This window comes from Plecotus auritus (assembly GCF_963455305.1).
Source record: "Plecotus auritus genome assembly, chromosome: 5".
In the NCBI taxonomy this organism is placed as follows: domain Eukaryota; kingdom Metazoa; phylum Chordata; class Mammalia; order Chiroptera; family Vespertilionidae; genus Plecotus; species Plecotus auritus.
In genome coordinates, this window is record NC_137776.1 from 44,942,573 (window position 1) to 44,966,341 (window position 23,769).

The 23,769-nt window shown below is 37.0% G+C and overlaps 1 protein-coding gene across 2 annotated transcripts in view; it reads right to left on the bottom strand.

Annotated features, from left to right (window-relative positions):
• Positions 1-23,769, bottom strand: part of MTX2 (metaxin 2) — a 64,696-nt gene that overhangs the window by 7,112 nt on the left and 33,815 nt on the right. For both annotated transcript variants that reach the window (XM_080668091.1, XM_080668092.1), the window contains 6 exons: positions 14,549-14,621; positions 8,423-8,499; positions 7,045-7,137; positions 6,508-6,546; positions 5,992-6,117; positions 3,813-3,889 (listed from right to left, as the gene is read on the bottom strand). In XM_080668091.1, the coding sequence (XP_080524217.1) occupies positions 3,813-3,889; positions 5,992-6,117; positions 6,508-6,546; positions 7,045-7,137; positions 8,423-8,499; positions 14,549-14,621 (485 nt within the window). The remainder of the gene's footprint in view (positions 1-3,812; positions 3,890-5,991; positions 6,118-6,507; positions 6,547-7,044; positions 7,138-8,422; positions 8,500-14,548; positions 14,622-23,769) is intronic.

Here is a 23,769-nt window from a genome sequence, read left to right on the forward strand (position 1 = left end):
CCACAACAAAGTGCAAATACACGTTACCTTTTCCTAAATGTAATTTTCTTGCATGTTAATATTAATTAAACAGTTGGGTGAAATTAAAATTAAAAATTAAACCTATTCTTTAATCATAACTGTTAAGGAAAAATGTTTATCTAGGTAAAATTATTTCAAATACCTATATCTTAATATCAATTAACTGTTCCTTGATAGAAAACCTCTTTGGTTTTGCAACTGTTCTAGATTTTTTTATTTTTCATTACAAGTTTAAATATAATTGTATGCTTATGAAGAAAAAATAGATATTTTTTAAATATGTTTTATTGATTTTAGAGAGAGAGAGTGAAAAAGAGAAACATCAATGTGTGAGAGAAACATCAATCAGTTGCCTCCCGTACACACCATGACCTAGGACCGAATCCCACATTGACCAGGGACCAAACCCCACACTGACAAGGACAGAAAAGAAAGTTTTAATATTTTCACTAAGTCACATGCCAAATGTTACCTGGTTACTAAATCTTTAACACCGAGTTAAAATGAAAAGAAAAATAAGTTAGATCTATCCTCCCAAGAAGGTAGCATGTATAACAAAACTAACTCCTAATACACAAGATACACTTCAAACAGTAAAATGCACCCCTTCTGAGCTTTTCAACTCCTAGAGCTTTTGAACTCTTTTTTTTTTTTAAATATATATTTTATTGATTTTTTACAGAGAGGAAGGGAGAGGGATAGAGAGTTAGAAACATCGATGAGAGAGAAACATCGATCAACTGCCTCCTGCACACCCCCTACTGGGGACGTGCATGCAACCAAGGTACATGCCCTTGACCAGAATCAAACCTGGGACCTTTTAGTCTGCAGGCTGACGCTCTATCCACTGAGCCAAACCGGTTTCGGCAAGCTTTTGAACTCTTATGACCTTTCTTTGGAGATCAACAGGCTCCAATTTATTTTAATATCAGTTACATATAGTACACATTAATATTAAATATTTCCAACCTATCAATAGTCATTTTTGCTACAAATATTAATATCTCTAACCAAAAGATGTTTGATATGGCTATAGAAAATGACTGCCTATAAGAAATCCTATCTAATAAAAGAGTAATATGCAAATTAACCATCACTCTGCTACACCCACAAGCCCCACCCACCAGCCACACCACCAGCCAATCAGGAGCAAATATGCAAATAAACCCAACCAAGATGGCTAAGGCCACAGAGAGCAGAAGGGAGGCTTGGGTTTCCCCGGCAATGGAGGAAGCCAAGCTTTCCGCCTGCCCTTGCCGGCCTAGGCCTCCACTCAAGGCTAAAAAGTTTCAATGATAGAAGATACATAAATCCAAACAGAAATGGCCGCAGCCACGGAGCTGGAAAGTGCAGAAGGATAGGGATGCCTGCGGCGATGAAGGAAGCCAAGCTTCTGCAGCCCTGGCCAGCCCTGGCCGGCCCAGGCCTCTGCTTAAGGCTACAAAGATTCAATTATAGAAGATAAATAAATCCCAACAGAAATGGCTGCTACCTCGGAGCAAGCAGAAGGTTTGGCTACACTCTGGGCTGCAAAGTTTCAATTGTAGAAGATAAATAAACCCCAGATACCAGGGCCTCCGCTTGGGTCACCAGGGGGTATGGCCGGCCTGCAAACCACCACAGGCCCCTTGCTCAGGCCGCCCCACGCCCCAAGGGAACCCCCACCCTGATCCGGGACACCCTTCAGGGCAAACCAGATGGCCCCACCTGTGCACCAGGCCTCTAGCCTATCTAATAAAAGAGTAATATGCAGATTGACCATCACTCCAACACACAAGATGGCTGCCCCCATGTGGTCAAAGATCCTGCCCCCATGTGGACACAAGATGGCCACCACAAGATGGCCAGCAAGGGAGGGCAGTTGGGAGGGACCAGGCCTGCAAGGGAGGGCAGTTGGGGGCGATCAAGCCTGCAGGGGAGGGCAGTTAGGGGTGACCAAGCCAGCAGAGGAGGGAAGTTGGGGGCGACCAGGCCAGCAGGGAAAGGCAGTTAGGGGCAAACAGGCTGGCAGGGGAGCAGTTAGGCATCAATCAGGCTGGCAGGGGAGTGGTTAGGGGGTGATCAGGCTGGCAGGCAGAAGCGGTTAGGGGCAATCAGGAAGGCAGGCAGGCGAGCAGTTGGGAGCCAGCAGTCCTGGATTGTTATAGGGATGTCCAACTGCCCACTTAGGCCCAATCCCACCGGGGTCCCAGATTGGAGAGGGTGCAGGCTGGGGTGAGGGAACGCCCCCCCCCCCCCGTGCACAAATTTCATGCACCGGGCCTCTAGTAATAAATAATAGCAAATAAAGTTTTATAAAAAATTATCAGTCTAGCCCTGGCTGGTGTTTTTCAGTGGTTAGAGTGCTGGACTGAGCATCAAAAGGTCTCCTGTTTGATCCCTGGCCCATCGGGGAACGTGCAGGAGGCAACCAATCAATGTGTCCCTCTTGCATCAATGTTTCTCTTTCTCTCCCCCAACCTCCTTCCATTCTTTCTTTTTTTTTTTTTTTTTTAATATATTTTATTGATATTTCACAGAGAGGAAGGGAGAGGGATAGAGAGTTAGAAACATCGATGAGAGAGAAACATCGATCAGCTGCCTCCTGCACACTCCCCACTGGGGATGTGCCCGCAACCAAGGTACATGCCCTTGACCGGAATCGAACCCGGGACCCTTCAGTCCGCAGGCCGACGCTCTATCCACTGAGCCAAACCGGTTTCGGCCTCCTTCCATTCTTTCTAAAAATCAATGAAAAAAATATCCTCAGGTGAGGATTAAAAAAAAAATCATCAATCTAAAAAGCAAGAAAATTGTATTAAAAAGCCAGGAAAAGGTTAGAATTTCTAAGCTAACCATTGAGATTAAACTGCTACTTTAATTCCATCTTAAACTGGATCACAGGATAGCTGATCCTGGTACACTAAACGTATAACTTTAAAAAAAGAAAAAGAAAATTCATTCTTTGCCTACATTAGATATTCTTCTCCAAATTACAAAAAAAAAAAAAATCTGTCTTAATGGAACATGAATTAACCTATATACATAAATATTTAATCTATATCCTTCGTATTCTCTTCTATACTTTACAAATATTTTCACTACTTTAAAAGGTAAGTTAATAATAGTGCTTGTCCACCCAACATTATTTTTTATTGCTTAGCTTTTATTCACTTTTCTAGTCTTAGGGCATCATCCTACATAGACAAGTGTGGTTACACTTCATATGTTAATAGTACTTTGCAAGCTTAGAATTCTGTTAATTAAGATGTCATATTTCACCCTGGCCAGGTGGTTCAGTTGGTTGAAGCATTGTCCCATACACCAAAAAGGTGGCTGCTTCAATTCCTAGTCAGGGTACATACCTAGGTTTCGGATTTGATCCCTGGTTGGGGCGGGTATGGGAGACAACTAATGGATGTTTCTCTCTCACATTGATGTTTCTCTTTCTTTTTCTACCCCTTCCTTTCTCTAAAATCAATAAAAATATAACCTTGGGTGAGGATTTTTTTTTTAAAAGTCCTATTTCCATACACAGCACCTTGAACTACCTCTAGTAGAACCTCTATAATATCATATACTAATAACTGGTTTACATATTTGCCCTTTAGAGAAATTCTCAGTCTCCCAGAGCCTAACACTATGCCTGACACCTATGAAGTGCTAAGTAAATGTTTAATGAAAGCAAAAATAAATTTAAATACAACTAAATTTTTTCACAAATATTTCTTGATAAAACAACTCCTCCATGATAAAATAAGTTTGTAACCTAACAATATAGAAAAGAAACTAACTTTAAAAAAATTTCTTACTGCTTATTGAAGAAATATGGTTGTGTTCCCAGTCTTTGAGAAAGAGCTTGACAGCACTGGTCAACATCTTCCAAGACCTAATATAGGCAACAGACCCCCCAAAAAATATTTAAATTAGCAAAACAATAAAATATGTCTAAAACTATTTATATTACAGTTTATAACAAAAATATAAATTTAGGTAATCTTACCTAATGATAGAAACATGTAAATTGACTGTACCTCCGCTACTCCCACAGCCAATCAGAGTGAGTATGCAAATTAACCCAACAAAGATGGCAGTTAATTTACATACATACCTGGGTCCCGCGAACCTCCTCGGCACCCAGGTCACTCCCAGCCGGCCACCGGGCAGAGGCTTTAGGCTTGGGAAGGGGTCGAGCCTGCGATCGGAGGTGCCGGGGACGAGGGGAACCCCTTCCCAAGCCTAAAACCTGGGGCAGAGGCTTTACACTTGGGAAGGGGCTGAGCCTGTGATCGGAGGTGCCGAGGATCCCCCTTCCCAAGCCTAAAGCCTGGGGCAGAGGCTTTAGGCTTGGGCAGGGGCTGAGCCTCGGATCGGAGGGAAGGGGATAAAATCAATGGAAACATATCCTCAGGTGAGGATAAAAAGAAAAGTAAAGAAAGAAATGTCATATCCTATGAAAGACACATCTTGAAAATGCTTAAAGAAAGTTGTCATTTTTTCATGGTGAAGGGACTGGAGTCCGTGTTGATGAAAATACTTTGGTGGCTGCATTGACTGGCAGTGGCTGCAGCAGCGGGCTAATGGGGCTGGCACCTTCCCCTGATCAGCCCGGTCACCTCCCGCAAAGGGAGGCCAGACTGCGGCTTAGGTCCGCTCCCAAAGGACATCAGTAGGACATCCCCTGAGGGCTCCCAGTATGTGAGAGGGGGCAGGCTGGACTGAAGGACCCCTCCCCAGTGCACAAATTTCATGCACCAGGCCCCTAGTCTTTTATAATACTAGTATATTTAAATTTGCCAATAGGTCACATATAAAATATAAATAATATTTCCTATAGAAGACATACAAAGAAAATTTGAGAACTAATTTCCTTTAAATGCAAGTACAATTAAGTTACTTATAAGGATTACTATCAAGAAAGTTTTTACCTTAAAACTGTTTTTGCTGAATCCAATGATTTTAAAAATATTAAAAAACCTGCTTCATAAAAATTACATTGCTGACCTACCTTGAGCAAAAGCATTTCAATTGTTTTTTCACTAGTGGAGATGGATTTTATTTACTCCATCCCTATTAATTTACCCAAGGTCCCTTACGGCCAATAGCACCCATAAGTGAGTTGTCTGGCTAGGACTAGGGGTAGCCTTATAAAAGAGACATTAGCCCTAGCTGGTTTGGCTCAGTGGATAGAGTGTCAGCCTGCAGACCCAAAGGTTCCAGGTTTGATTCCGGTCAAGGGCGCATGCCTGGGTTGCGGGCTCGGTCCAACATGCAAGAGGCAGCCAATCAATGATTCCCACTTATCACTGATGTTTCTATCTCTCTCTTCCTCTCCCTTCCTCTCTGAAATCAATACCAAAAAAAAATAAAATAAAAAAGATGTTTAAAAACATAAATAAATAAATAAATAAATAAATAAATAAATAAGAGACATTAATTAGTCTAATGATATTTAAACTCATGACCTTGATAAGATTTATATTTTTTAATCTTGCTACTTCAGTATATTTAAGACCAAAATCTTAAAAAACATATATTAAGGACTGTATTTAACAGGGTGTTTTTTAAGCCCTGATACTGTAGATCAGTATTTATTGGCATAAAAGATGCCCACAATATATTGTTAAATGGGAAAAACATCAGGTTATAGAGTGGGCTGGTATAATATGATCCCATTTAAGGAAAATGTTATTAAGAGATATCTAGAATAACGTTCTCCAAATAGTTAACAGTGGCTATTTCTAGGTGGTAGTATTTCAGGCCATTTTTATTTCCTTTTTATTAACTTTTCTGTATCATATAGTTTGTTTTACAATCAGTGTTTGATTTTTATAAAATTACTTCATGTCAAAGAAAATAAGAGCAAATGTTTTATTAGTTTTTTATTATGTTGGGATTTTTTAAGGACTATCAATACAAACAAATGAATTTAATACTTTAAAGGTTTATCTTAAATGCATTAAGGGTTTGTGAACTTCAATCTGAACTGACCTGGTCCAGAGTCTTCTTACCCCATCCAATAGCTTTCATCTTACGTTTGACTTCCCACTGTTTCTGATAGGCCAAAATACGATTCAGAGGCCAAGGGTAAGGAGATCCATATCTAGCATGTGTGATCTGAAGCAAAAAGATTTTGTTAAAAACGTGATTCTTCCTAAAAACAAAGCCTCTTTTTCACAAATAGAATTCTAAGGGAAACAGAGTGTCAGAGAACACAAATAGAGCAATCTGAAAAAAAAATACAGAGCTTGCAATCTAAAAAATTAAAATTTTAAAACATTCCTTTTAAAAATATATAAACTTTTATGTACTTCGCAACCAGTTATATCAAACAATGACACATAGCTTCCCTAAAATGTATGTGCAAGCAAAATTAAAGTAAGTGAAAAACTATATCACTAATGGTATAAACCACAATGTTTCATTTATGAGCAGGGACTTACAATTCTGAACAAAAGTATTTTCTCATTAAATTTTAATTAAGATAAATGCTGCAGAACCACTCACCTCCCCTACTGTAGCTTCATCACACCACTGGAGATACAACTAGGAACAAAAGAAACAGTCACAAAAACTTTAGAATACCAAACAGAAAATGGATAAAAAGAAAGTTATTTCTTGCCACGGTAATTTTTTATAAGCCAATTTTATAAAAGTCCCATATGTGAGGGGCTTTTATCTTCACTAATGTTGCTATATATAATTATTAAATTTAATGGTGGTACTTAATAAAAAGATTTCTTATTCATATAGTAACATCTCCAAATACCATTATTTTACAGATATTATTTAAGTACACTTAACAAGGCCAAATAAAGTGATAAGTGAGCAAGAATCACTCCTTTTTACAAACAGAAAAATCAGAAGTGAAAATGTCAGGCAATTTGTTCAAAGATAATGATCAAATAATTTGGGTAAGCATCCTAGCCCTTGAATTGCTTGACTATTTTACTATTTCTCAATAACTTTAAATAACCCATAAGAAAAGATTATCTTTTATGAGAGAAAAAGCTTATTTTTAAGGCCTATTATTTCCAATTATACCTCTGCAGTCAACAGCATATTGTTGACTAATTCCATGTAGGCTTTCATTTCTGCTTTTTGGACTTCATCCAACCCATCACTAAGAGAATGGCCCTAAAGGGAATTTAAAAAAATTTAAGAGCATCATATTAAATATACAAAAACTTTCAGTTATGTTACTACCAAGTAATATAACATCAATCCTTTTACTGCAAATGTCCAATGGATTAATTTCCAAAATGTTTCCAAAAAGAAAATTATTTTATATCAAAACGTTATTTTATACTCTATGGCTACAACATATTAACAAGTCGTATTTGTCATTATAAAATGATTCTTTCAACGGATAAAATTACATTATCAACTATTTCACAAAAGAAGAAAATAACAATGATCTGTAAACCCTGTTACTTTAAGAGACTAACCTTATTAATAATAAAATAAATGCCAAAAGATTGACATGCATTACTTATAAATTGGTCAAAGATAAATAAAAGCATAGGGAAATAGATACTAATTTTTAAAAGCTACACTATAGTAATGAGTGAATGCATAAAATGATATAACCTTTAGTTCAATCTGGCAATCTGTTTTAAGATTTTAAATATGCATACCCTAACATCACTATATTACTCTTAGGAATTTATCCTAAGGAAATAATCTGACAAGTGAACAAATATGTATGTACAAGAATATTTCTCGTAGCACTCAATAGCAAAAATTGGCAACTTGCAACTTAAGTGTCCATCAGTAAAGACAATAAATTATAATATATCCATATAATAAAACACTATACAATTTAAAAGGGTAATATATATAATATACACACACACACACACACACACACACACACACACACACACACGTAAATTTATATATATAGTCATTACTATGGAAAAATTTCCAAGCATACTGATGATTTTAAAAGACAGGTTGCAAAATAACTAATAATAGTATGATCTATGTTTTTCTATATATACAAAGAAAAAAGTCAGGAAGGGTTTAATGGAGGCTGTCCTTTAATAACTATTAAAATCTAAACTGAATAATTCAAATGGATAAATTAATACATTCAACTTCTAAACAGATCCTATATCTCCCTTCTTAAAGGTTAATTTGACATTTTTTAAAAACCTAACAGTTTTCATTCATGGCCAAAATTCTCATAAGCATAAGTTACAAATTATCTACCATTTTGTAAAAATCAAATTACCTCTTTTGCCAATGATTTTCATTATTTAAAAAACTTGCACTTCAGAAATATCTCTCCAGTAGTTCATACTGGCATTTTCTAAAACTAGGTTAAAATCGATGTAAATGTTAAAACATGCTAAAAAATGATGAATGACTTTATTTAAGAGTAGTTGTAATCAAATGCATTTGGTATCTTCTTTATTACCTTGGCTTTAACGAATTGGACTATTGGACCAAGTTCTGATACTACTTGATTTCCTACATGAATAAAAGGTACTTTACCTGTTGAGGAAAAAAAAGAGTGTGAAAACACTGTCAGTATATTAAAGTTTGTGCTAATAAACATAAGAAATTAACACAAAACTGAGATATGTTTTATTAATACAGAATACCAGAAAACTATAACTTCTGAAAATTATAGTTAAATGTGTATGTTAAATTCTATACAATTTTAAATACTGATTATTTACTAACTTTAAAACAAAAGAGAAAAGAACTATTTGAATTATTCATTTACATAATTCTCTTATATATAATAACAGATCACAACAGTCCCTTTTCAGCACTAACACTAACAAGTCACTCTATAACGTAAATATTAATTATTCAAATTACATGAACCAAGCCCAGATACTGGTTCATGACCACTGATAAATTTCAAAGAAATTCAACTGGGCCTTCTCTTCAATCCATATTTTAAAATACACTTAAGAAGACTTCCTTTTGTGTCTTCTACATTCAAGTCTGATATTCATTAAGGTCGATATTTTAAGTACATAATGGTGTATTAATAAATGTGTTTGAATCAGAAATATCCAAAATTAAGAGAATTAACAATCCTTGAAAGTATGTTAGTTTATGAATCATAATACAAAGTATGTTTCCAACATATATTGGAAAAAAGAACAAGTAGGATACTTATAAAAACTGGCTTTTCTAAATAAATGTCATGTTAAAAAATTATTTCATTCCTATAAGCACTAATAGTTGATGAAATTATCAGAGATGATGAGAACAAAATAATCTCCAAGTAGCAATAAAATTTATCCCCAAAACTAGAGAATAAACCTTGCTGTCAGGCCTAGTTCAAACAGAGTTCACATTAACAGCAGGCTTCTTCATGGTCCTTTTCAATAGATTCACTCCTCTCTGGCTCAGTTAGCCTGAGGGTAATGGATGAGGTACAAAGCACCAACAAAAGCTTCATATGCATCCATAGGATTACACATTACAAAGGAAAGTCAGGCCTCTTGGAACACAACTCAATAGATGTATTTAGAAGACATATTCATATTACCTACATAGAAACACTGAATTCTGCATCCTTTTCTTCTACTGTTTTATAAATCTTGCAATAAAGAAAATAATTTCTTATTTGGGTAAGCATTAGGGCATATTGTTTTTTAGTGCAGATCCTTTGAGATAAAATAATCTTAGAATGAAAACTATTAATGAATGCCTAGACTGAAGGGTATTTCTGGGGTGTAACATTTTGAGAGCAAAGTGTATTTCTCCTTTTCAATAACCACTTTGGAGTTCTTGGAAGAAAGAGATTTCATTTTATTTCTTTTCTTAAAAATATTTTTAGCACTGTAGAGTCTGAAAAAGGGAAGCAGTGTGGGTAATCAATTAAATACTTATATATCACAAAATATAAAGATATCCTAATATATAAAAAGCCAGGGGCCGTCATGACCAAAACAATCAGATGGCCAACCGAACAGCAGGCTGCATGGGGCGACAAGGCCGGCAGGGGTGTTAGTGAGGGACAACCAAATGACTGAACAGCAGGCTGCATGGGGTGACCAGGCCGGCAGGGGGGTTAGTGAGGGACGACCAAACAAATGAACAAGCAGTCAAACTCAGATTGGAGAGGGTGCAGGCTGGGCTGAGGGGACCCCCACCCCATGCACGAATTTCGTGCACCGGGCCTCTAATATATATATATGGCAACAAAGTAGAAGTGAATAATGTTTTTTGTTACTTGCTTCATTTAAAGTGAAGCCAATGATATCTTTATTGTATCCTTATTATAAGGCAAAAAACACAGTGAAACAGTTATTGTCTGGTACCAATCAAAGGTTATAAAAGAAAACTAAAGGTACTTTTACTCACTTTAGGCAGAATAATCATTTTTAGAACTTTTATTTCTAAAGAAAGCAAGGACATGTTGCCAAGCAAGTATTAAGATTTAGAGAATATTAGAAAAAGAAAAAACCTTGGATGTCATCATATCCAACCATCTCATATTACAGATGTGGTCACCAGAGCTCAAAAAACGAGATGTCAAATTTCCCAAAGAAACTGTTAATATGTGACAAAGTCACAGAAGAATTAGACTAAAATTTCTTAACACTTAGCCAAGTGCTCTTCTGACTATTCTATGATGCTCTCTGCTTTAAAAATCTTCCACAACAACCCTGGCCAGGTGGCTCAGTTGGTTGGAGCACAGTTCTGTACACCAAAGGTTGTGGATTCCATTCCTGGTCAGGGCACATACCTAAGTTGCGTGTTCGATCCCTAGTCAGGAGGCAACCAATTGATGTTTCTCTCCTTTCTCCCTTCCCCTCTCTCTAAAATAAAGAAAAACATACCTTCAACTGAGGATTTAAAAAAATCTTCCACAAGGTTAAATAAGTAAATAAAATGAAATACATTCCCCTGATCACCCCATGATGAAAGAGACTAATATTAGAGATATGATAAAATGTAAATATCTTAATAGAAAGTGCCATTTCATCTACCTATAGAAACCCCCTCCTATGAATGAATGTATATCTGTATGTATGTATTATTGTAGTCTCTACAATATTTATCTGTTTGTCTTTCATAGTCTATAAAAATAAGGTAGATATCTATCTAGGTGATACTTAAGTATATAATATAGTCATTTTAGGAAGCAGGTAGGTATGGCTTCTCCTTATTTGCCAAAGTTATCAACTTCAGTGTTAGATTACTAACGATTTTATATGTATGCATACACTCTTTGTATGGCTACCTAGAGGAAAAGGATAGATAGAACCCAATATAATTCATTTCTCCAGTATTCAGTATTTATAAAACCTATGTGTACAATTAACAAAAAAATGAGTCAGTTAATGGCCTTCAAGAATATAAAATATGTCTATGTTTATAAGTCTGGAAATTACTTTATGGACATGTTTTAAAATATATATTCATAAACCTATAAACACAGGGTGGGGCAAAAGCAGGTTTAGAATTGTGAATGTGCAAAACACAGGTTTTTTTGTTTGTTTTTTAAATATATTTCTTTATTGATTTCAGAGAGGAAGAAAGAAGAAGAGAAACATCAATGATGAGAGAGAATCATTGATCAGCTGCCTCTTGCACGCCCCCTACTGGGGATTGAGCCCACAACCCAGGCATGTGCCCTTGGCTGGAATCAAACCTGGGACCCTTCAGTCCGCAGGCTGACGCTCTATCCACTGAGCCAAGCCGGCTAGGGCACAAAACACAGATTATATCTTATATTTTCTTTTGAAAATGTGCTAAAATTTAATCACTCATAAAAGCTGTAATTATTCTTGTATTATTATTATTGTATTATTTTCCACATGAATATCTGTAAACCTACTTTTGCCCCACCCTCTATAGAGTATTCACAGAGAATTTTAGAATTTTCAGTGTGTATGGAGAGAGCATCTTCACAGCTTTTGACAATTATTACTACCCTTAAGAACATAAGATGGAAAAAAATGTTTAACACAAGTTATCATTACAATGAAGAGACAGGTAGATATTTCCCTAAAAAAAAAAAAGTAACACACTTATGCCCATCGGTTATATTCAACAAGATTTATTCATAAAAATATGACTCTATGCTATTATTGCTCCAGCAAAAGCATAGTTATAATAATCCATATCAATTCTATTTAACATTTATCAGCTTTGTGGCATTATCCTAATAAAGAGGGGATATGCAAATTGACCATCACTCAGCCACAAAGATGGCAGCTCCCATAGCCACAAGATGGCGGTGCCCAGTCCTCTCAGCCCCGCTGGAGTCCCCCGGTCCTGGGGGGCGGCCGCTGAGAGCAGGCAGCGTGAGTAGCCTGACAGAATGCTTGCTTCGTCCACCCCGGCCGTGGAGGGCCTCAGGGCAGCAGCCATGGAGCGGCTGGGGCGGGGGGGGGGGGGGGGGAGAGAGGGAGGGGAACGCTTGCGTCATCGCCCCAGTGACAAGGCAAGCATTCCACACCTGGTCGCAGAAGGTCTCTGGCCAGGCACAGAGGGCCTCTGGCCAGGCCTTGTGCAGAATGCTTGCATTGTTGCAGGATGGGCTGAGGGCCTCCCCTACCCCCATGCATGAATTTTGTGCACCGGGCCTCTAGTATTTTATATTAAAAATATCTGATCATCCTTATTTAAAACTGTGCTAATACATGACACATAGAAAAGCAATACTGCTTATGAAAATTATCAGAAAGGCTAAAATCTTAATAGAAAGTATCTTAAAACTTGTTAAAATGAAAAGAACTAAAAACCAAAAACATTCAGAGATGACATTAAGACCTATGACAAGTTAATTTAATTATTTCACAATTTCTCTTCTTCCATATTTATAATGGGACAATATAATTTAGAGAAGTCTGTTTAATAATAAATGGGTCCATCAATATTAAAATTTGTTTTGAAAAGAGGAAACAGTCCTGTATAAAAGACTGGCAAAATCTAAGATTTTGTATTTTCCTAAAATCTACTATTTAAAACAATTCCTTAACTTTCCAGTAAATATTTCTGACCACAGAGCTGAAATGCATAGACAGGCCCACCACAGTATTGTCAAGTTTGCAATTTTACTTTATAAAAACCAGTAGGGGCCCGGTGCACAAAATTCGTGCACTGGGGGTGGTGGGGGTCCCTCAGCCCAACCTGCCCCCTCTCACATACTGGGTGCCCTCAGGGGATGTCCTCCTTTGTGGGAGGCGACTGAGCTGATCAGGGGAAGGCACCAGCCCCATCACCCCGCTGCTGCAGCCACTGCCAGTCACCACAGCCACAAAGGTGTTTTCATCAACACGGACTCCAGTCCCTTCACCATGAAAAAATGACAACTTTCTTTAGGCATTTTCAAGATGTGTTTTTCATGAGATGTGACATTTCTTTCTTTTTTTATCCTCACCTGAGGATATGTTTCCATTGACTTTTAGAGAATGTGGAAGAGAAAGGGAAAGACAGAGAGAAACATAAAAGTGAGAGGAACACTTTGATTGGTTGCCTCCTGCATGAGCCCTGACCTGGGCCCCGGCCAGGGAGTAGCCTTCAACCTAGGTACATGCCCTTGATCAGAATTGAACCCAGACCCTGCAGTCGGCAGGCCGAGGCATTATCCACTGAGCCAAACCGGCTAGGGCAGGATATGACATTTCTTAGCCCTCCAGCAGCGGACCTTCGTTTTTTTCTCCAAAAGTGTGGTGGAAAAACCCTAGATCACCTTTTTGGATTCTTATTACCCAAGTTAATAAGAATATTACCAGTGGCATACAGGAAGCTTAGCCAATGAGCAGTCAGAAAAGATGTTTCCTCTGTAGTTCACACCAATCGCCGGCTGGGCCCTGCCCAGGCCGAAAGCCTCTGGCCGAAGCTTTAGGCCTGGGCAGGGGACCCCCAGCTCCCTCCGATTGCCAGCTCCGCCCCTGCTCAGGCCTAAAGCCTCGGGGCCTGGGCAGGGGACCCCCAGCTCCCTCCAATCGCTGGCTCCGCCCCTGCCCCCTTGGCTCTGATCGCAGGCTTGGCCCTGCCCAGGAGCCCCCTGGCTCAGGCCCTTCCCAGGCGGCTCAGGGCCCATGCAAGGCTTACCTCAGAGTGACCTGGGTGCCAGGATGTTCCTGGGACCCAGGCGCTGGGTGCCTATGTATGCAAATTAACCGCCATCTTTGTTGGGTTAATTTTTATTTTTATTAAAAAATATATTTTATTGATATTTTTACAGAGAGGAAGGGAGAGGGATAAAGAGTTAGAAACATCGATGAGATCAGCTGCCTCTTGCACACCCCCTACTGGGGATTGCCTGCAACCAAGGTACATGCCCTTGACCGGAATCGAACCTGGGACCCTTGAGTCCGCAGGCCGATGCTCTATCCACTGAGCCAAACTGGTTAGAGCTTTGTTGGGTTAATTTGCATACTCACTCTGATTGGCTATGTGCGTAGCGGAGGTACAGTCAATTTACATGTTTGTCTATTATTAGGTAAGATAGGGAAATTCTTCAAAGAGTAAACAAAACATATAGGCATTTAAAAAAATCTAGGTACAAATTGGACTAGCACAAAGTTTGTCAATGTATAACAGTAGAGAAGAAGACACTTACCAGATGGAGACATATATTCTGCATTTGCCCTACAAACTACTTTGATAGGCAGATTACACATTTGCAAAAAGGCCTGTAAATCAAGAGAAATACAGTAAGCCTAGGGAAGTATATGCATATTTGAACACAACTTTTTAAAAACTTCTTTTCTAAACTTAAGTAATCACTTATATAATAGTAACACTTTATTGGAAAAGAATGTATCTATTGAAAGTGAAAGATTTGTATTCCAAACAAAAATAAAATATTTCCCTACTGAAAACCCAGTATGATGTAGACACCAGTGAGTGTATGAAGTTTAAAGCATTTATACATTTAAGAAAGGAAATGTACATTATCCACATTTATTTTACTGTGTTCATTTACATAAGTCAACAGTATTGTACATTGCTTTAATTTTCTTTAATAGATGGCAAAAGTCCAATTTTTATAAGGTATTATTACTTAATTCTACTATTCATTTTTTGTCTTAGGATAAAGCTCTCAAAATGTTATTTCTGCTATTTTAAAATTCTCTCCAATAATACTAAATATCCTAACATGTAGTTTTTAAGCTCATTAATCACTTACTAAAGATATAGTTTATTTTTACTTTGTTTAACAAAAATTTTATAAGCAACTTAAATATCTAACAATAGGAAATGGGTAAATCATTTATGATAAATCCAAACCATGGAATATTACACAATTTTAAAAATCACACTTTTAAATAAAGAATATTTTATGACAGGAAAAATATCCACATTTTAATACTAAGTGAAAAAATATAAAATTGTATTGGTGATATATACTAATTCATTTTTAAGTGTTTTTAAGACATCAGTAAACTCTCTGCCAACATACATGCCTTCTGATAGATTCTCTCCACTGTTTTTTTTGTAACACTCAAAGGTTACTCCCCTTGTTCTCTCTTCTATGACATGTAGGTTTCTTTTTCTCCACTCACTATATTTACCTATCTTCTTTCTATAAAATTGTTCAACTGGGATAGTCATCCTATATAATAAAAGGCTAATATGCAAATTGTCCCCTCTACTGGGAGTTCGACCAGGGGGCGGGGCCGGCCTGCCAACCACCCACAGCCCCTTCCCCCGGCCAGCCGTGGCCCCTCCCCCTGGCTGCCCCACATCGGCCACCCGACCCCAATCAGGGGCGGGGCCAACCACTGGCCTTCTGTATCCCCTTGTCCCCTCCCCCCACTGCACCCCGATCTGGGCAGGCCAGCCAGACCCCACCCATGCACAAATTGCACCAGGCCTCTAGTCCTATATAATAAAGAGGTAATATGCAAATTGACCATCACTCCAACACACAAGATGGCCACCCCCATGTGGTCAAAGATGACCGCCCCCATGTGGACACAAGATGGCCACCACAAGATGGCCAGCAGGGGAGGGCAGTTGGGAGGGACCAGGCCTGCAAGGGAGGGCAGTTAGGGGTAATCAGGCCTGCAGGGGAGGGCAGTTGGGGGAGACCAGGCCTGCAGGGGAGGGCAGTTGGCAGCAACCAGGCCGGCAGGGGAGGGCAGTTGGGGGCAACCAGGCCAGCAGGGGAGAGCAGTTAGGGGTGACCAGGCTGGCAAGGGAGGGCTGTTAGGGGTGACCAGGCTGGCAGGGGAGGGCAGTTAGGGGTGACCAGGCTGAAAAGGGAGGGCTGTTAGGGGTGACCAGGCCAGCAGGGGAGGGCAGTTAGGGGCAATCAGCCTGGCAGGGGAGCAGTTAGGCACCAATCAGGCTGGCAGGGGAGTGGTTAGGGGGTGATCAGGCTGGCAGGCAGAAGCGGTTAGGGGCAATCAGGCAGGCAGGCAGGTGAGTGGTTGGGAGCCAGCAGTTCCGGTAGGATTGGGCCTAAACAGGCAGTCGGACATCCCTCGAGGGGTCCCAGATTGGAGAGGGTGCAGGCTGGGCTGAGGGACACACACACACCCCGAGCACGATTTTCATGCACCGGGCCTCTAGTTTATAATGGTTTTAACTACCACATACAAATTAGAAAACAAAGTTTTTATCTATTCAAAACTGAGGTAACTACTATAAATAACAGTCAAATCTCAGCTGAGATAAATTAATAAATAACAAGGCTAATACTTATGATATATTAAGTCTATTAATAGACCAGCCTATCCTAGCCAATAAAGATTTCTCATAGGGGTTGCCTATTACAATTCCTTCCTCAGTTCTATATTGGACATCAGTCTTAAGATTCTTTCAAAGCAGTAAGTGTGTTCAACAGTGATTATTATCTTATATGAAGAGCTCTATTTACCTAAAAATATGTCAATTCTCTTCTTTAAATCTGTCTTCCCAAACTCCAGTCTTCTAGAAATGGTCTTCTCTAAAAATAAACCACACATGACTCTGATCCCTCTCTACTTATACCCTCTGATTCCTGCATTGCTCTAAAATTTATGTCTACATGTCTGATGTCATCAAGTAAATGTAGTATCTTAGAGAAGCAAGGAATAGATTTGAATTTTTGTAATTCTGTCACCCCTCCAACCTCCCTCATTTTCCTACAGCTACCATAAGATAGTGTACTACTTATACTAAGCATTCAATACTTAGTGACTGAGCCAACCAAAGCTCTCAGAGTTTATTGTGGCAGAGGCTCAATTATCTCTCTATATGTGTTCCCCCTCTTTCTCTACAGTGGTAGAACCCATGAGTTATATCTTCACACATGACTGCCTGAAATAAGAACTTTATTTCCCAGGCTGTCTTGTAACAGGGTGTGGCCAAAGTCTAAATTCTGACCAGTGGGATTTAAAGTTCTGGGCAACTGCTGGAAAGTTTCTTAAACAGGAACCATTTTTTCCATCCTGTTGACTAGAATGTGAAAAGGATAACTGTAGCCACAGCAGCCAAACTAAATCATTAAGTACAAATTCAGTGTTTAACATGGTAGAACAACAGGAGTAAAGAAGCCTAGGTCTTTGATAGTCATGTAGTCACCAAACTTGGATTACCTGTGTTTATAAGAAAAAAAAAAAATTTCCATTTGGGTTTTTTGTCACTCACAGACAAAACTTAATCCTAACTAATTCACCAACAATTACTGTTTCTAAGTTTAAGCACCACATCAGCCAACCAAAAGCTGATTCCTCTGTGTCGCTGTAAGTGTATATTAACATTCCTCTAAATACCATAATCTGCACTCAGAATTTATAGTAATAATAGTGAGCTTCTTGATTGACCTCTAAGTATAGACTAGGGAAGTGGTTCTCCAACCTGGTTGGCACGCATCAAAATCATGTGGAAGGCTTATTAAAACACTGTTTGCTAGGAAGAGAATTAGAGACAGTAAGTTTAAACAGCTCTTTCAAGAAGACTACTGAGGAGAAGGCAGGAAGGATTAAAAAGGTCAACTCCCTTCAATTATACATGCAACAGCACTGATGATGGAGAAAGGCTGAGCTCATTAAAACATAAATAGAAAAAAAAAAAAGTGAAAATAGGCTGAAATAACAAGAAATGGGTAGAAAAACTGACATGCAAAATCCATAAGGTAAAAAGGAATGGAATAAAAGCACAGGTGGAGAGACTTCTGCCAAAAAACAGGACACTTTTCCCACTGTAATATAAGGGGTGGTCGGAAACAGTGATGAGAATTGCAATATAATAAGAAAATTAGAGGGTGCTCATATTCCATGATTAACAGAAGGAGAAATTATATGCTAAGAATGAGGGACTGAGAGAGGATTGAGACCCTCAAAAGAAGAAATCTTAAAGAACTGCTTATATCTTCTCAAAGGTCTAAATAATATTCAGTTGTTAGTTAACAGTCATAATATATAAAAAATAATAAATATGGTATACTGCATTTTGCTATACTATATGCATAATGGCAACTATACTAATAAATATTCCAGAAAGCTGTATTTCACAAAAATGATTAAGCAAAATTGTAATGTTCTGTAATCAAAGCCATACTTCCAGCCCTGTGAATTTTTCCCTACTTTACTATAAATACAAACTTAATTTTGTCCAATTTAACATCAATTTTGTCCAATTGATGGCATAATTCTGGTTAGCCAAAGATTAGTTTTACAATATTTACTATAATTACTCTTCATCCCTGATTCAAAATATGTTTTCTGAATTAATCTGTACTTCACAAAGAAGTCTGATGTCACAAACACAGTATTTTCATCCAAATTTTCAAAATACAAAACAAAACATTACTATGATTGTGTTCAAGAATATAATAATTCTAAAACCAAACCAGGCTTTGATTCAAACAGTATTACCCCTTCTCTTGTAGGATGAAAGAAAATCCCCAAAACATTCCAAAATAGTATTTTCATCTTTCATTTTCATTTTCAATCCCCTATCAGCACTCCAAATACTCCAAATAAAACAGGCATGAAACAACAACCTAAAACACATTTTACTTTCAATCTGAAATCAAAATCTGCATGTTTTTATTCTTATCTAAATCCAAAGGAAAATGTATTTCTAATCATAGTAAAAAAAAACTTAGGATAACTCACCTAAGTCCTATTCCTCAGTTGGATATTTTATTCCAAACTAATTCAAGTGATTGACAATATAAAGTTTTTGAGTCAAAAACTTACTACATTCTATAAGAATAATGATGTATAAACTGTGCTGTCCAATATGGTAGCCACTAGTCATCTGTGGCTATTTAACTTAAATTTAAGTGAATTAAAGTTGAATAAAATTTTAAATTCAGTTCCCCAATCATACTAGCCACATTTCAAGTGCTCAAAAGTCACATGTGGCTACTGGATATCATATTTATTGGACAACACACAAAACACACACACACAAAAAAAAAAAACCACCAGAACATTTACATCATCGCAGAAAATTCTATTGCACCCAGTGGGTCTGTAACAATGGTAATCAGTGCATTAAAGACATCTTAGCAACAAAAACAAACAAACAACAAAAAAAAAATCTTAGCAAGTGAAGACATGAATAACAAACAACTCTGCCCTGCTCTTTTCAAAGACCTGGAGATGCTAAGGTACAACTACATTCTTTGAAACCAGACAAGCATGTTCTATTAAAACACTGAGAAGCCCAATCTCAAAGGCCACCCCATCTCTTTTATGGACACAGGTGACAGAAGTATGTATGGATCAATATCATCTTTGTCAATACTTTCCTGCAGGTCTGTAATATCAAGGTGTTAAGAAACTGATATTATACAGAATAAAAATACAATCAAGGATAGTTTTATCTTTGGTGATTTCTATCCCCTGCATCTACAGCCCACCAAGTGAAAAGCCAATTTAACTGCCTGGTTAAAATAAGCAGCTTTAAGAAGCTAAGAAAGCCATCCAATGAGAGCAGTATTATCTTCTGAAAATTTGCTGAGACATGAGTGACATGAAAAAGCCACTGCCAGCAGGAGTCCTTTAAAATCTCAGCAACTATGGCTCAACCTTCAGGAGATTAAAAATAAGTATGCAGGTCTCTTATAATTAATATAAGTAGGAAAGTAGAATAACATTAATGAGAAAAATCAAACAAAAGCAATACATCTCAAGTATTATGCATATCTAGTTTCTTCAAGTCTTTGTTCATGGAGAAATATACTAATAATATTCCAGAAACAAATATAGGGAAGAAATCAGTGAAATTAAATTCAAAGCCAAAAAGTCATTCATTTCTTTTACAGAAAACAATAAATATGATAGTTCCTGAGAGAAACAAGGAAATAGAATGCACAATATTAAAAACCTTAAAATATCAAACATTCTTTGATTTAATTGCATTATGGCTTTTTTTTAACTGCATTATGGCTTTTCAAAAAGATAACTAAAAACAGTTCAGAAAATGGTGAAAAGGGCTCCATCCCAGTTGAATGGAAACAGGCCTGCCCTGGTCGCTACATTTACACAGAGAAGATGTTGCCTCATTAAGATGCTATCCTTACCATCGTAGAGCAATTGACTTTCTTTGCTGACTCATAAGCGATACCACTATTATGACTGGGTGAACCATTAGCACATCCCCACTCCTTAATTGTCACTGGATAAGTGCCCTAGCAGAACTTAATGGATCCTAACAAAAGATAGCTTTAAGAAGCAAGTTGTTTAAATGGAAGACTACAGTATCTTTTGAAAAATGAAAAGTCTCTGCATCAGTTTTAAGAGTCAGTATAGAACAAAAAGGAATTAATAGAGCAGAGCCTCCCAGTGAGACATCTCGCAGTGGAGTCTTAGCGACTGACTGTGTTAGCTTGAGAAAGCTCCTTTATCTCATAAGCATTCTGATTTCTAAAATGAAAACAATTTATTAAGCAGAGTAATTGAGGTACTGCATGTAAAATATTATTTAAAATCAAAATAGAAAAATTGTACACTAAGATAAAAATCTCTGAATAGATATTTAAAGGATAAATAAGGCAACATAACCCAAAATACTTTATTAAAGAATAATGTAAAGAACAAATGTAGATTTGTTTTTAATATGTATCTCATATAATATAAACTCTTTCTAACAAGGCAAAAACAAGTGAATAAGGATATTGACATAAACTTTTATTTTACAAATAATTTTTCTAAGTAACACACACTGATGAAACTGGTAAAAGGCCTCTACCACCAGAATTCACGCTCCATTAGTACACAATGACCATGTCCATCTTATCCACTGCGTTATCATTGGCATACAACAGGTTCTCAATAAATATTTGCTTAATGAGTAAGATATTGATATTCATAATAATAAATGCAAACATAACTTCATAGATAACTAGTAATATACAACAAAGCTCACTGTTCTTTAAAAATTAGATGTAGGAGGAATTGGGGGGAGACAGCTATATACTCTCAACGATAAAAATTTAAAAAATAAAAAGTCTGCAACCCAGAAGAGGGCCCTCCCTCAACCATGTTGCAACCCTGTCTTGAACTTCTAGCCTCCAGAACTAAGAAATAAATTTCTATTGTTTATATGCATACAAAAAAAAATAGATGTAACTCCTTTTAAATTCAGAGAATTTTTAAGTCAATAATATTACAAATATCAATAAACAGATAGTGTTTTAGGAAACAGTAATAGGAATTCAACTTAAAAAAAAATAGCTGTGCAGAAGTAATCAGAAACCACAATTCAATAAGCATAAATAAGCTTTAAATAGAGCAAATTTGTTGCCAAAACATGAAATGCTATTGAGAGCAAATCAGAGGACCTTCCATAATACAACTCTCACCTGTAAACTATTCCTGGAATATTTGACTCAATTTTAGATACATCAACATCTGACAGCTGTAGAAAAAAAAATCAAGTGTAGAAGAAAAAAAAAACAATAACCAGAATAGGAAAAGATACAAGCTTTCCCTGTTAGAATAAATAAAAGTAAGTTGTAAGGTCAAAATTAAGCAAAAGAGATATAAAATAGGCAAAGGAAGGAAAAGATTAATTCTTGTAACCCAAGAACCTAATATGCAATACCAGTTGCATGGTTGGCACTCAATGAATAATTTCGGAGTAAAGAAAAGAAACTTTTCCTCCTGTGGTCCTATAATGAATGTTTTAAAGTTTTGTTATTTACAGATAAAATAAATATTCCCAACTGAGAAGAATAAAAACAGAAAAAAAAATTCTTAGGATATGCTAAATAGTAAATGGCAAGAATAAAATGTATTCCTTTCATTTTAATAAAATAATGGTAACTCAATATTGAATAATTTACCAATGAGCAGTAACAATGATCTTCTTTCCTCTTCTTTATTCCAAAAACAAAATGAGCATTGGTAAAATACGTAACAGTATTCTTTAATTGCACTTAAACAAGAAATTCAACACTGCTTCCCAATCCTATATAATAAAAGCCTAATATGCAAATCAACTGAACGGTGGAACAACTGGTGAAATGACTGGTCACTATGACACGCACTGACCACCAAGGGGCAGACGCTCAATGCAGGAGCTGCCTCCAGCCTGCAGGCCCCAGACCAGCCAAGGCGAGTGCCAGCAGGGGCCCCTGATTGCCCTTCTGGTCGCCCCTCAGATTGGCCCTAACTGCTGGCCAGGCCTAGGGACCCTACCCATGCACCAATTTCGTGCATCAGGCCTCCAGTAAAGATATAAAAATAATTCAAAAGTTTAAAGAATTATATTGAATAAGTTTTTTAAAGATTGGGTGCTTTATACTAATTAATTTTGTGAAATTTAAGGAATTATAAGCATAGCTTCTAAAAAGTATGTGAATCACATTAACAAAGTTATCCAAATTCTAGGTAGTGGACAATCAATCCATTTTTAGTACAACAAGGTAAATCTATCCTGACAGCAGACCTTAGGTTTTCTTCTTTAGGACAAAGCTTTTATTCATTTCATAATTAAATTTGAAATATTTTATGTAAAGATTCACCAAGGACTATTCTAAAGCATGCAATGTCATTTTCAGGACACAAAATGAAAATGGTTCTGAATTTTAATTCATATCCTGTTTTACTATGACACAAAGGAAAACTATGATGACAACTGAAAAATTATTTTTCACTTTACTGAAGAGGCATGTTTTAAAATTAAAAACCATGAACAAATCTATCTACAAAATAATTTTTATATCAAACAGCTGCAGATCCTGTAATTGAAATAATATATCTAAGGTTACAAATGAAAAGTGTTAGGTATCATTCTTGAAGTGACAGATTAAGTACCTAATCCAGTTAAAGTAATAGCCATATTTGTAGTTTAACATAAATTAAGACCTTAATTATATTTGTGACTATTTTAAACAAAATAACAAACTCCTTTGTACCTGGGAATGTAATTTATAGCAAAGCCAGGTTCATTTTCCAAACCAATCTATTTCACACTGCAGAAGTACTTTGGTATAATGGTATAATGTAATTCTTGTTGTAGAATGTTGAAAGAGTAGATTCACTAAAAGCACAGAAGAGGTTTGAAGATAAATGAAGATGCTATTCATTCAAGGGTAATTTCATCTTAGAACTATATGAAAGATGTTTCACTCACACGAGTAGTGTATGGCCTCAAATTTAAGTGTATTTTCAGCTCAAATACAATGCTGCTAGATCGATTATGTTGATACTGTATATCTAATAATGAAGAATTCTAGCCTTTTTCTGTTTAAAAAATTGACTGTCATTTTTCTCATCTTACTGCTGTCTTTATTGCTCTGTTTAACAGCAACAAATTTTGAAATTCTGCTTGCTATTTACTTTTTAAACAAAAAAGTATACAATTGATGTTCTTACTTGTAATATCTCAGAATTA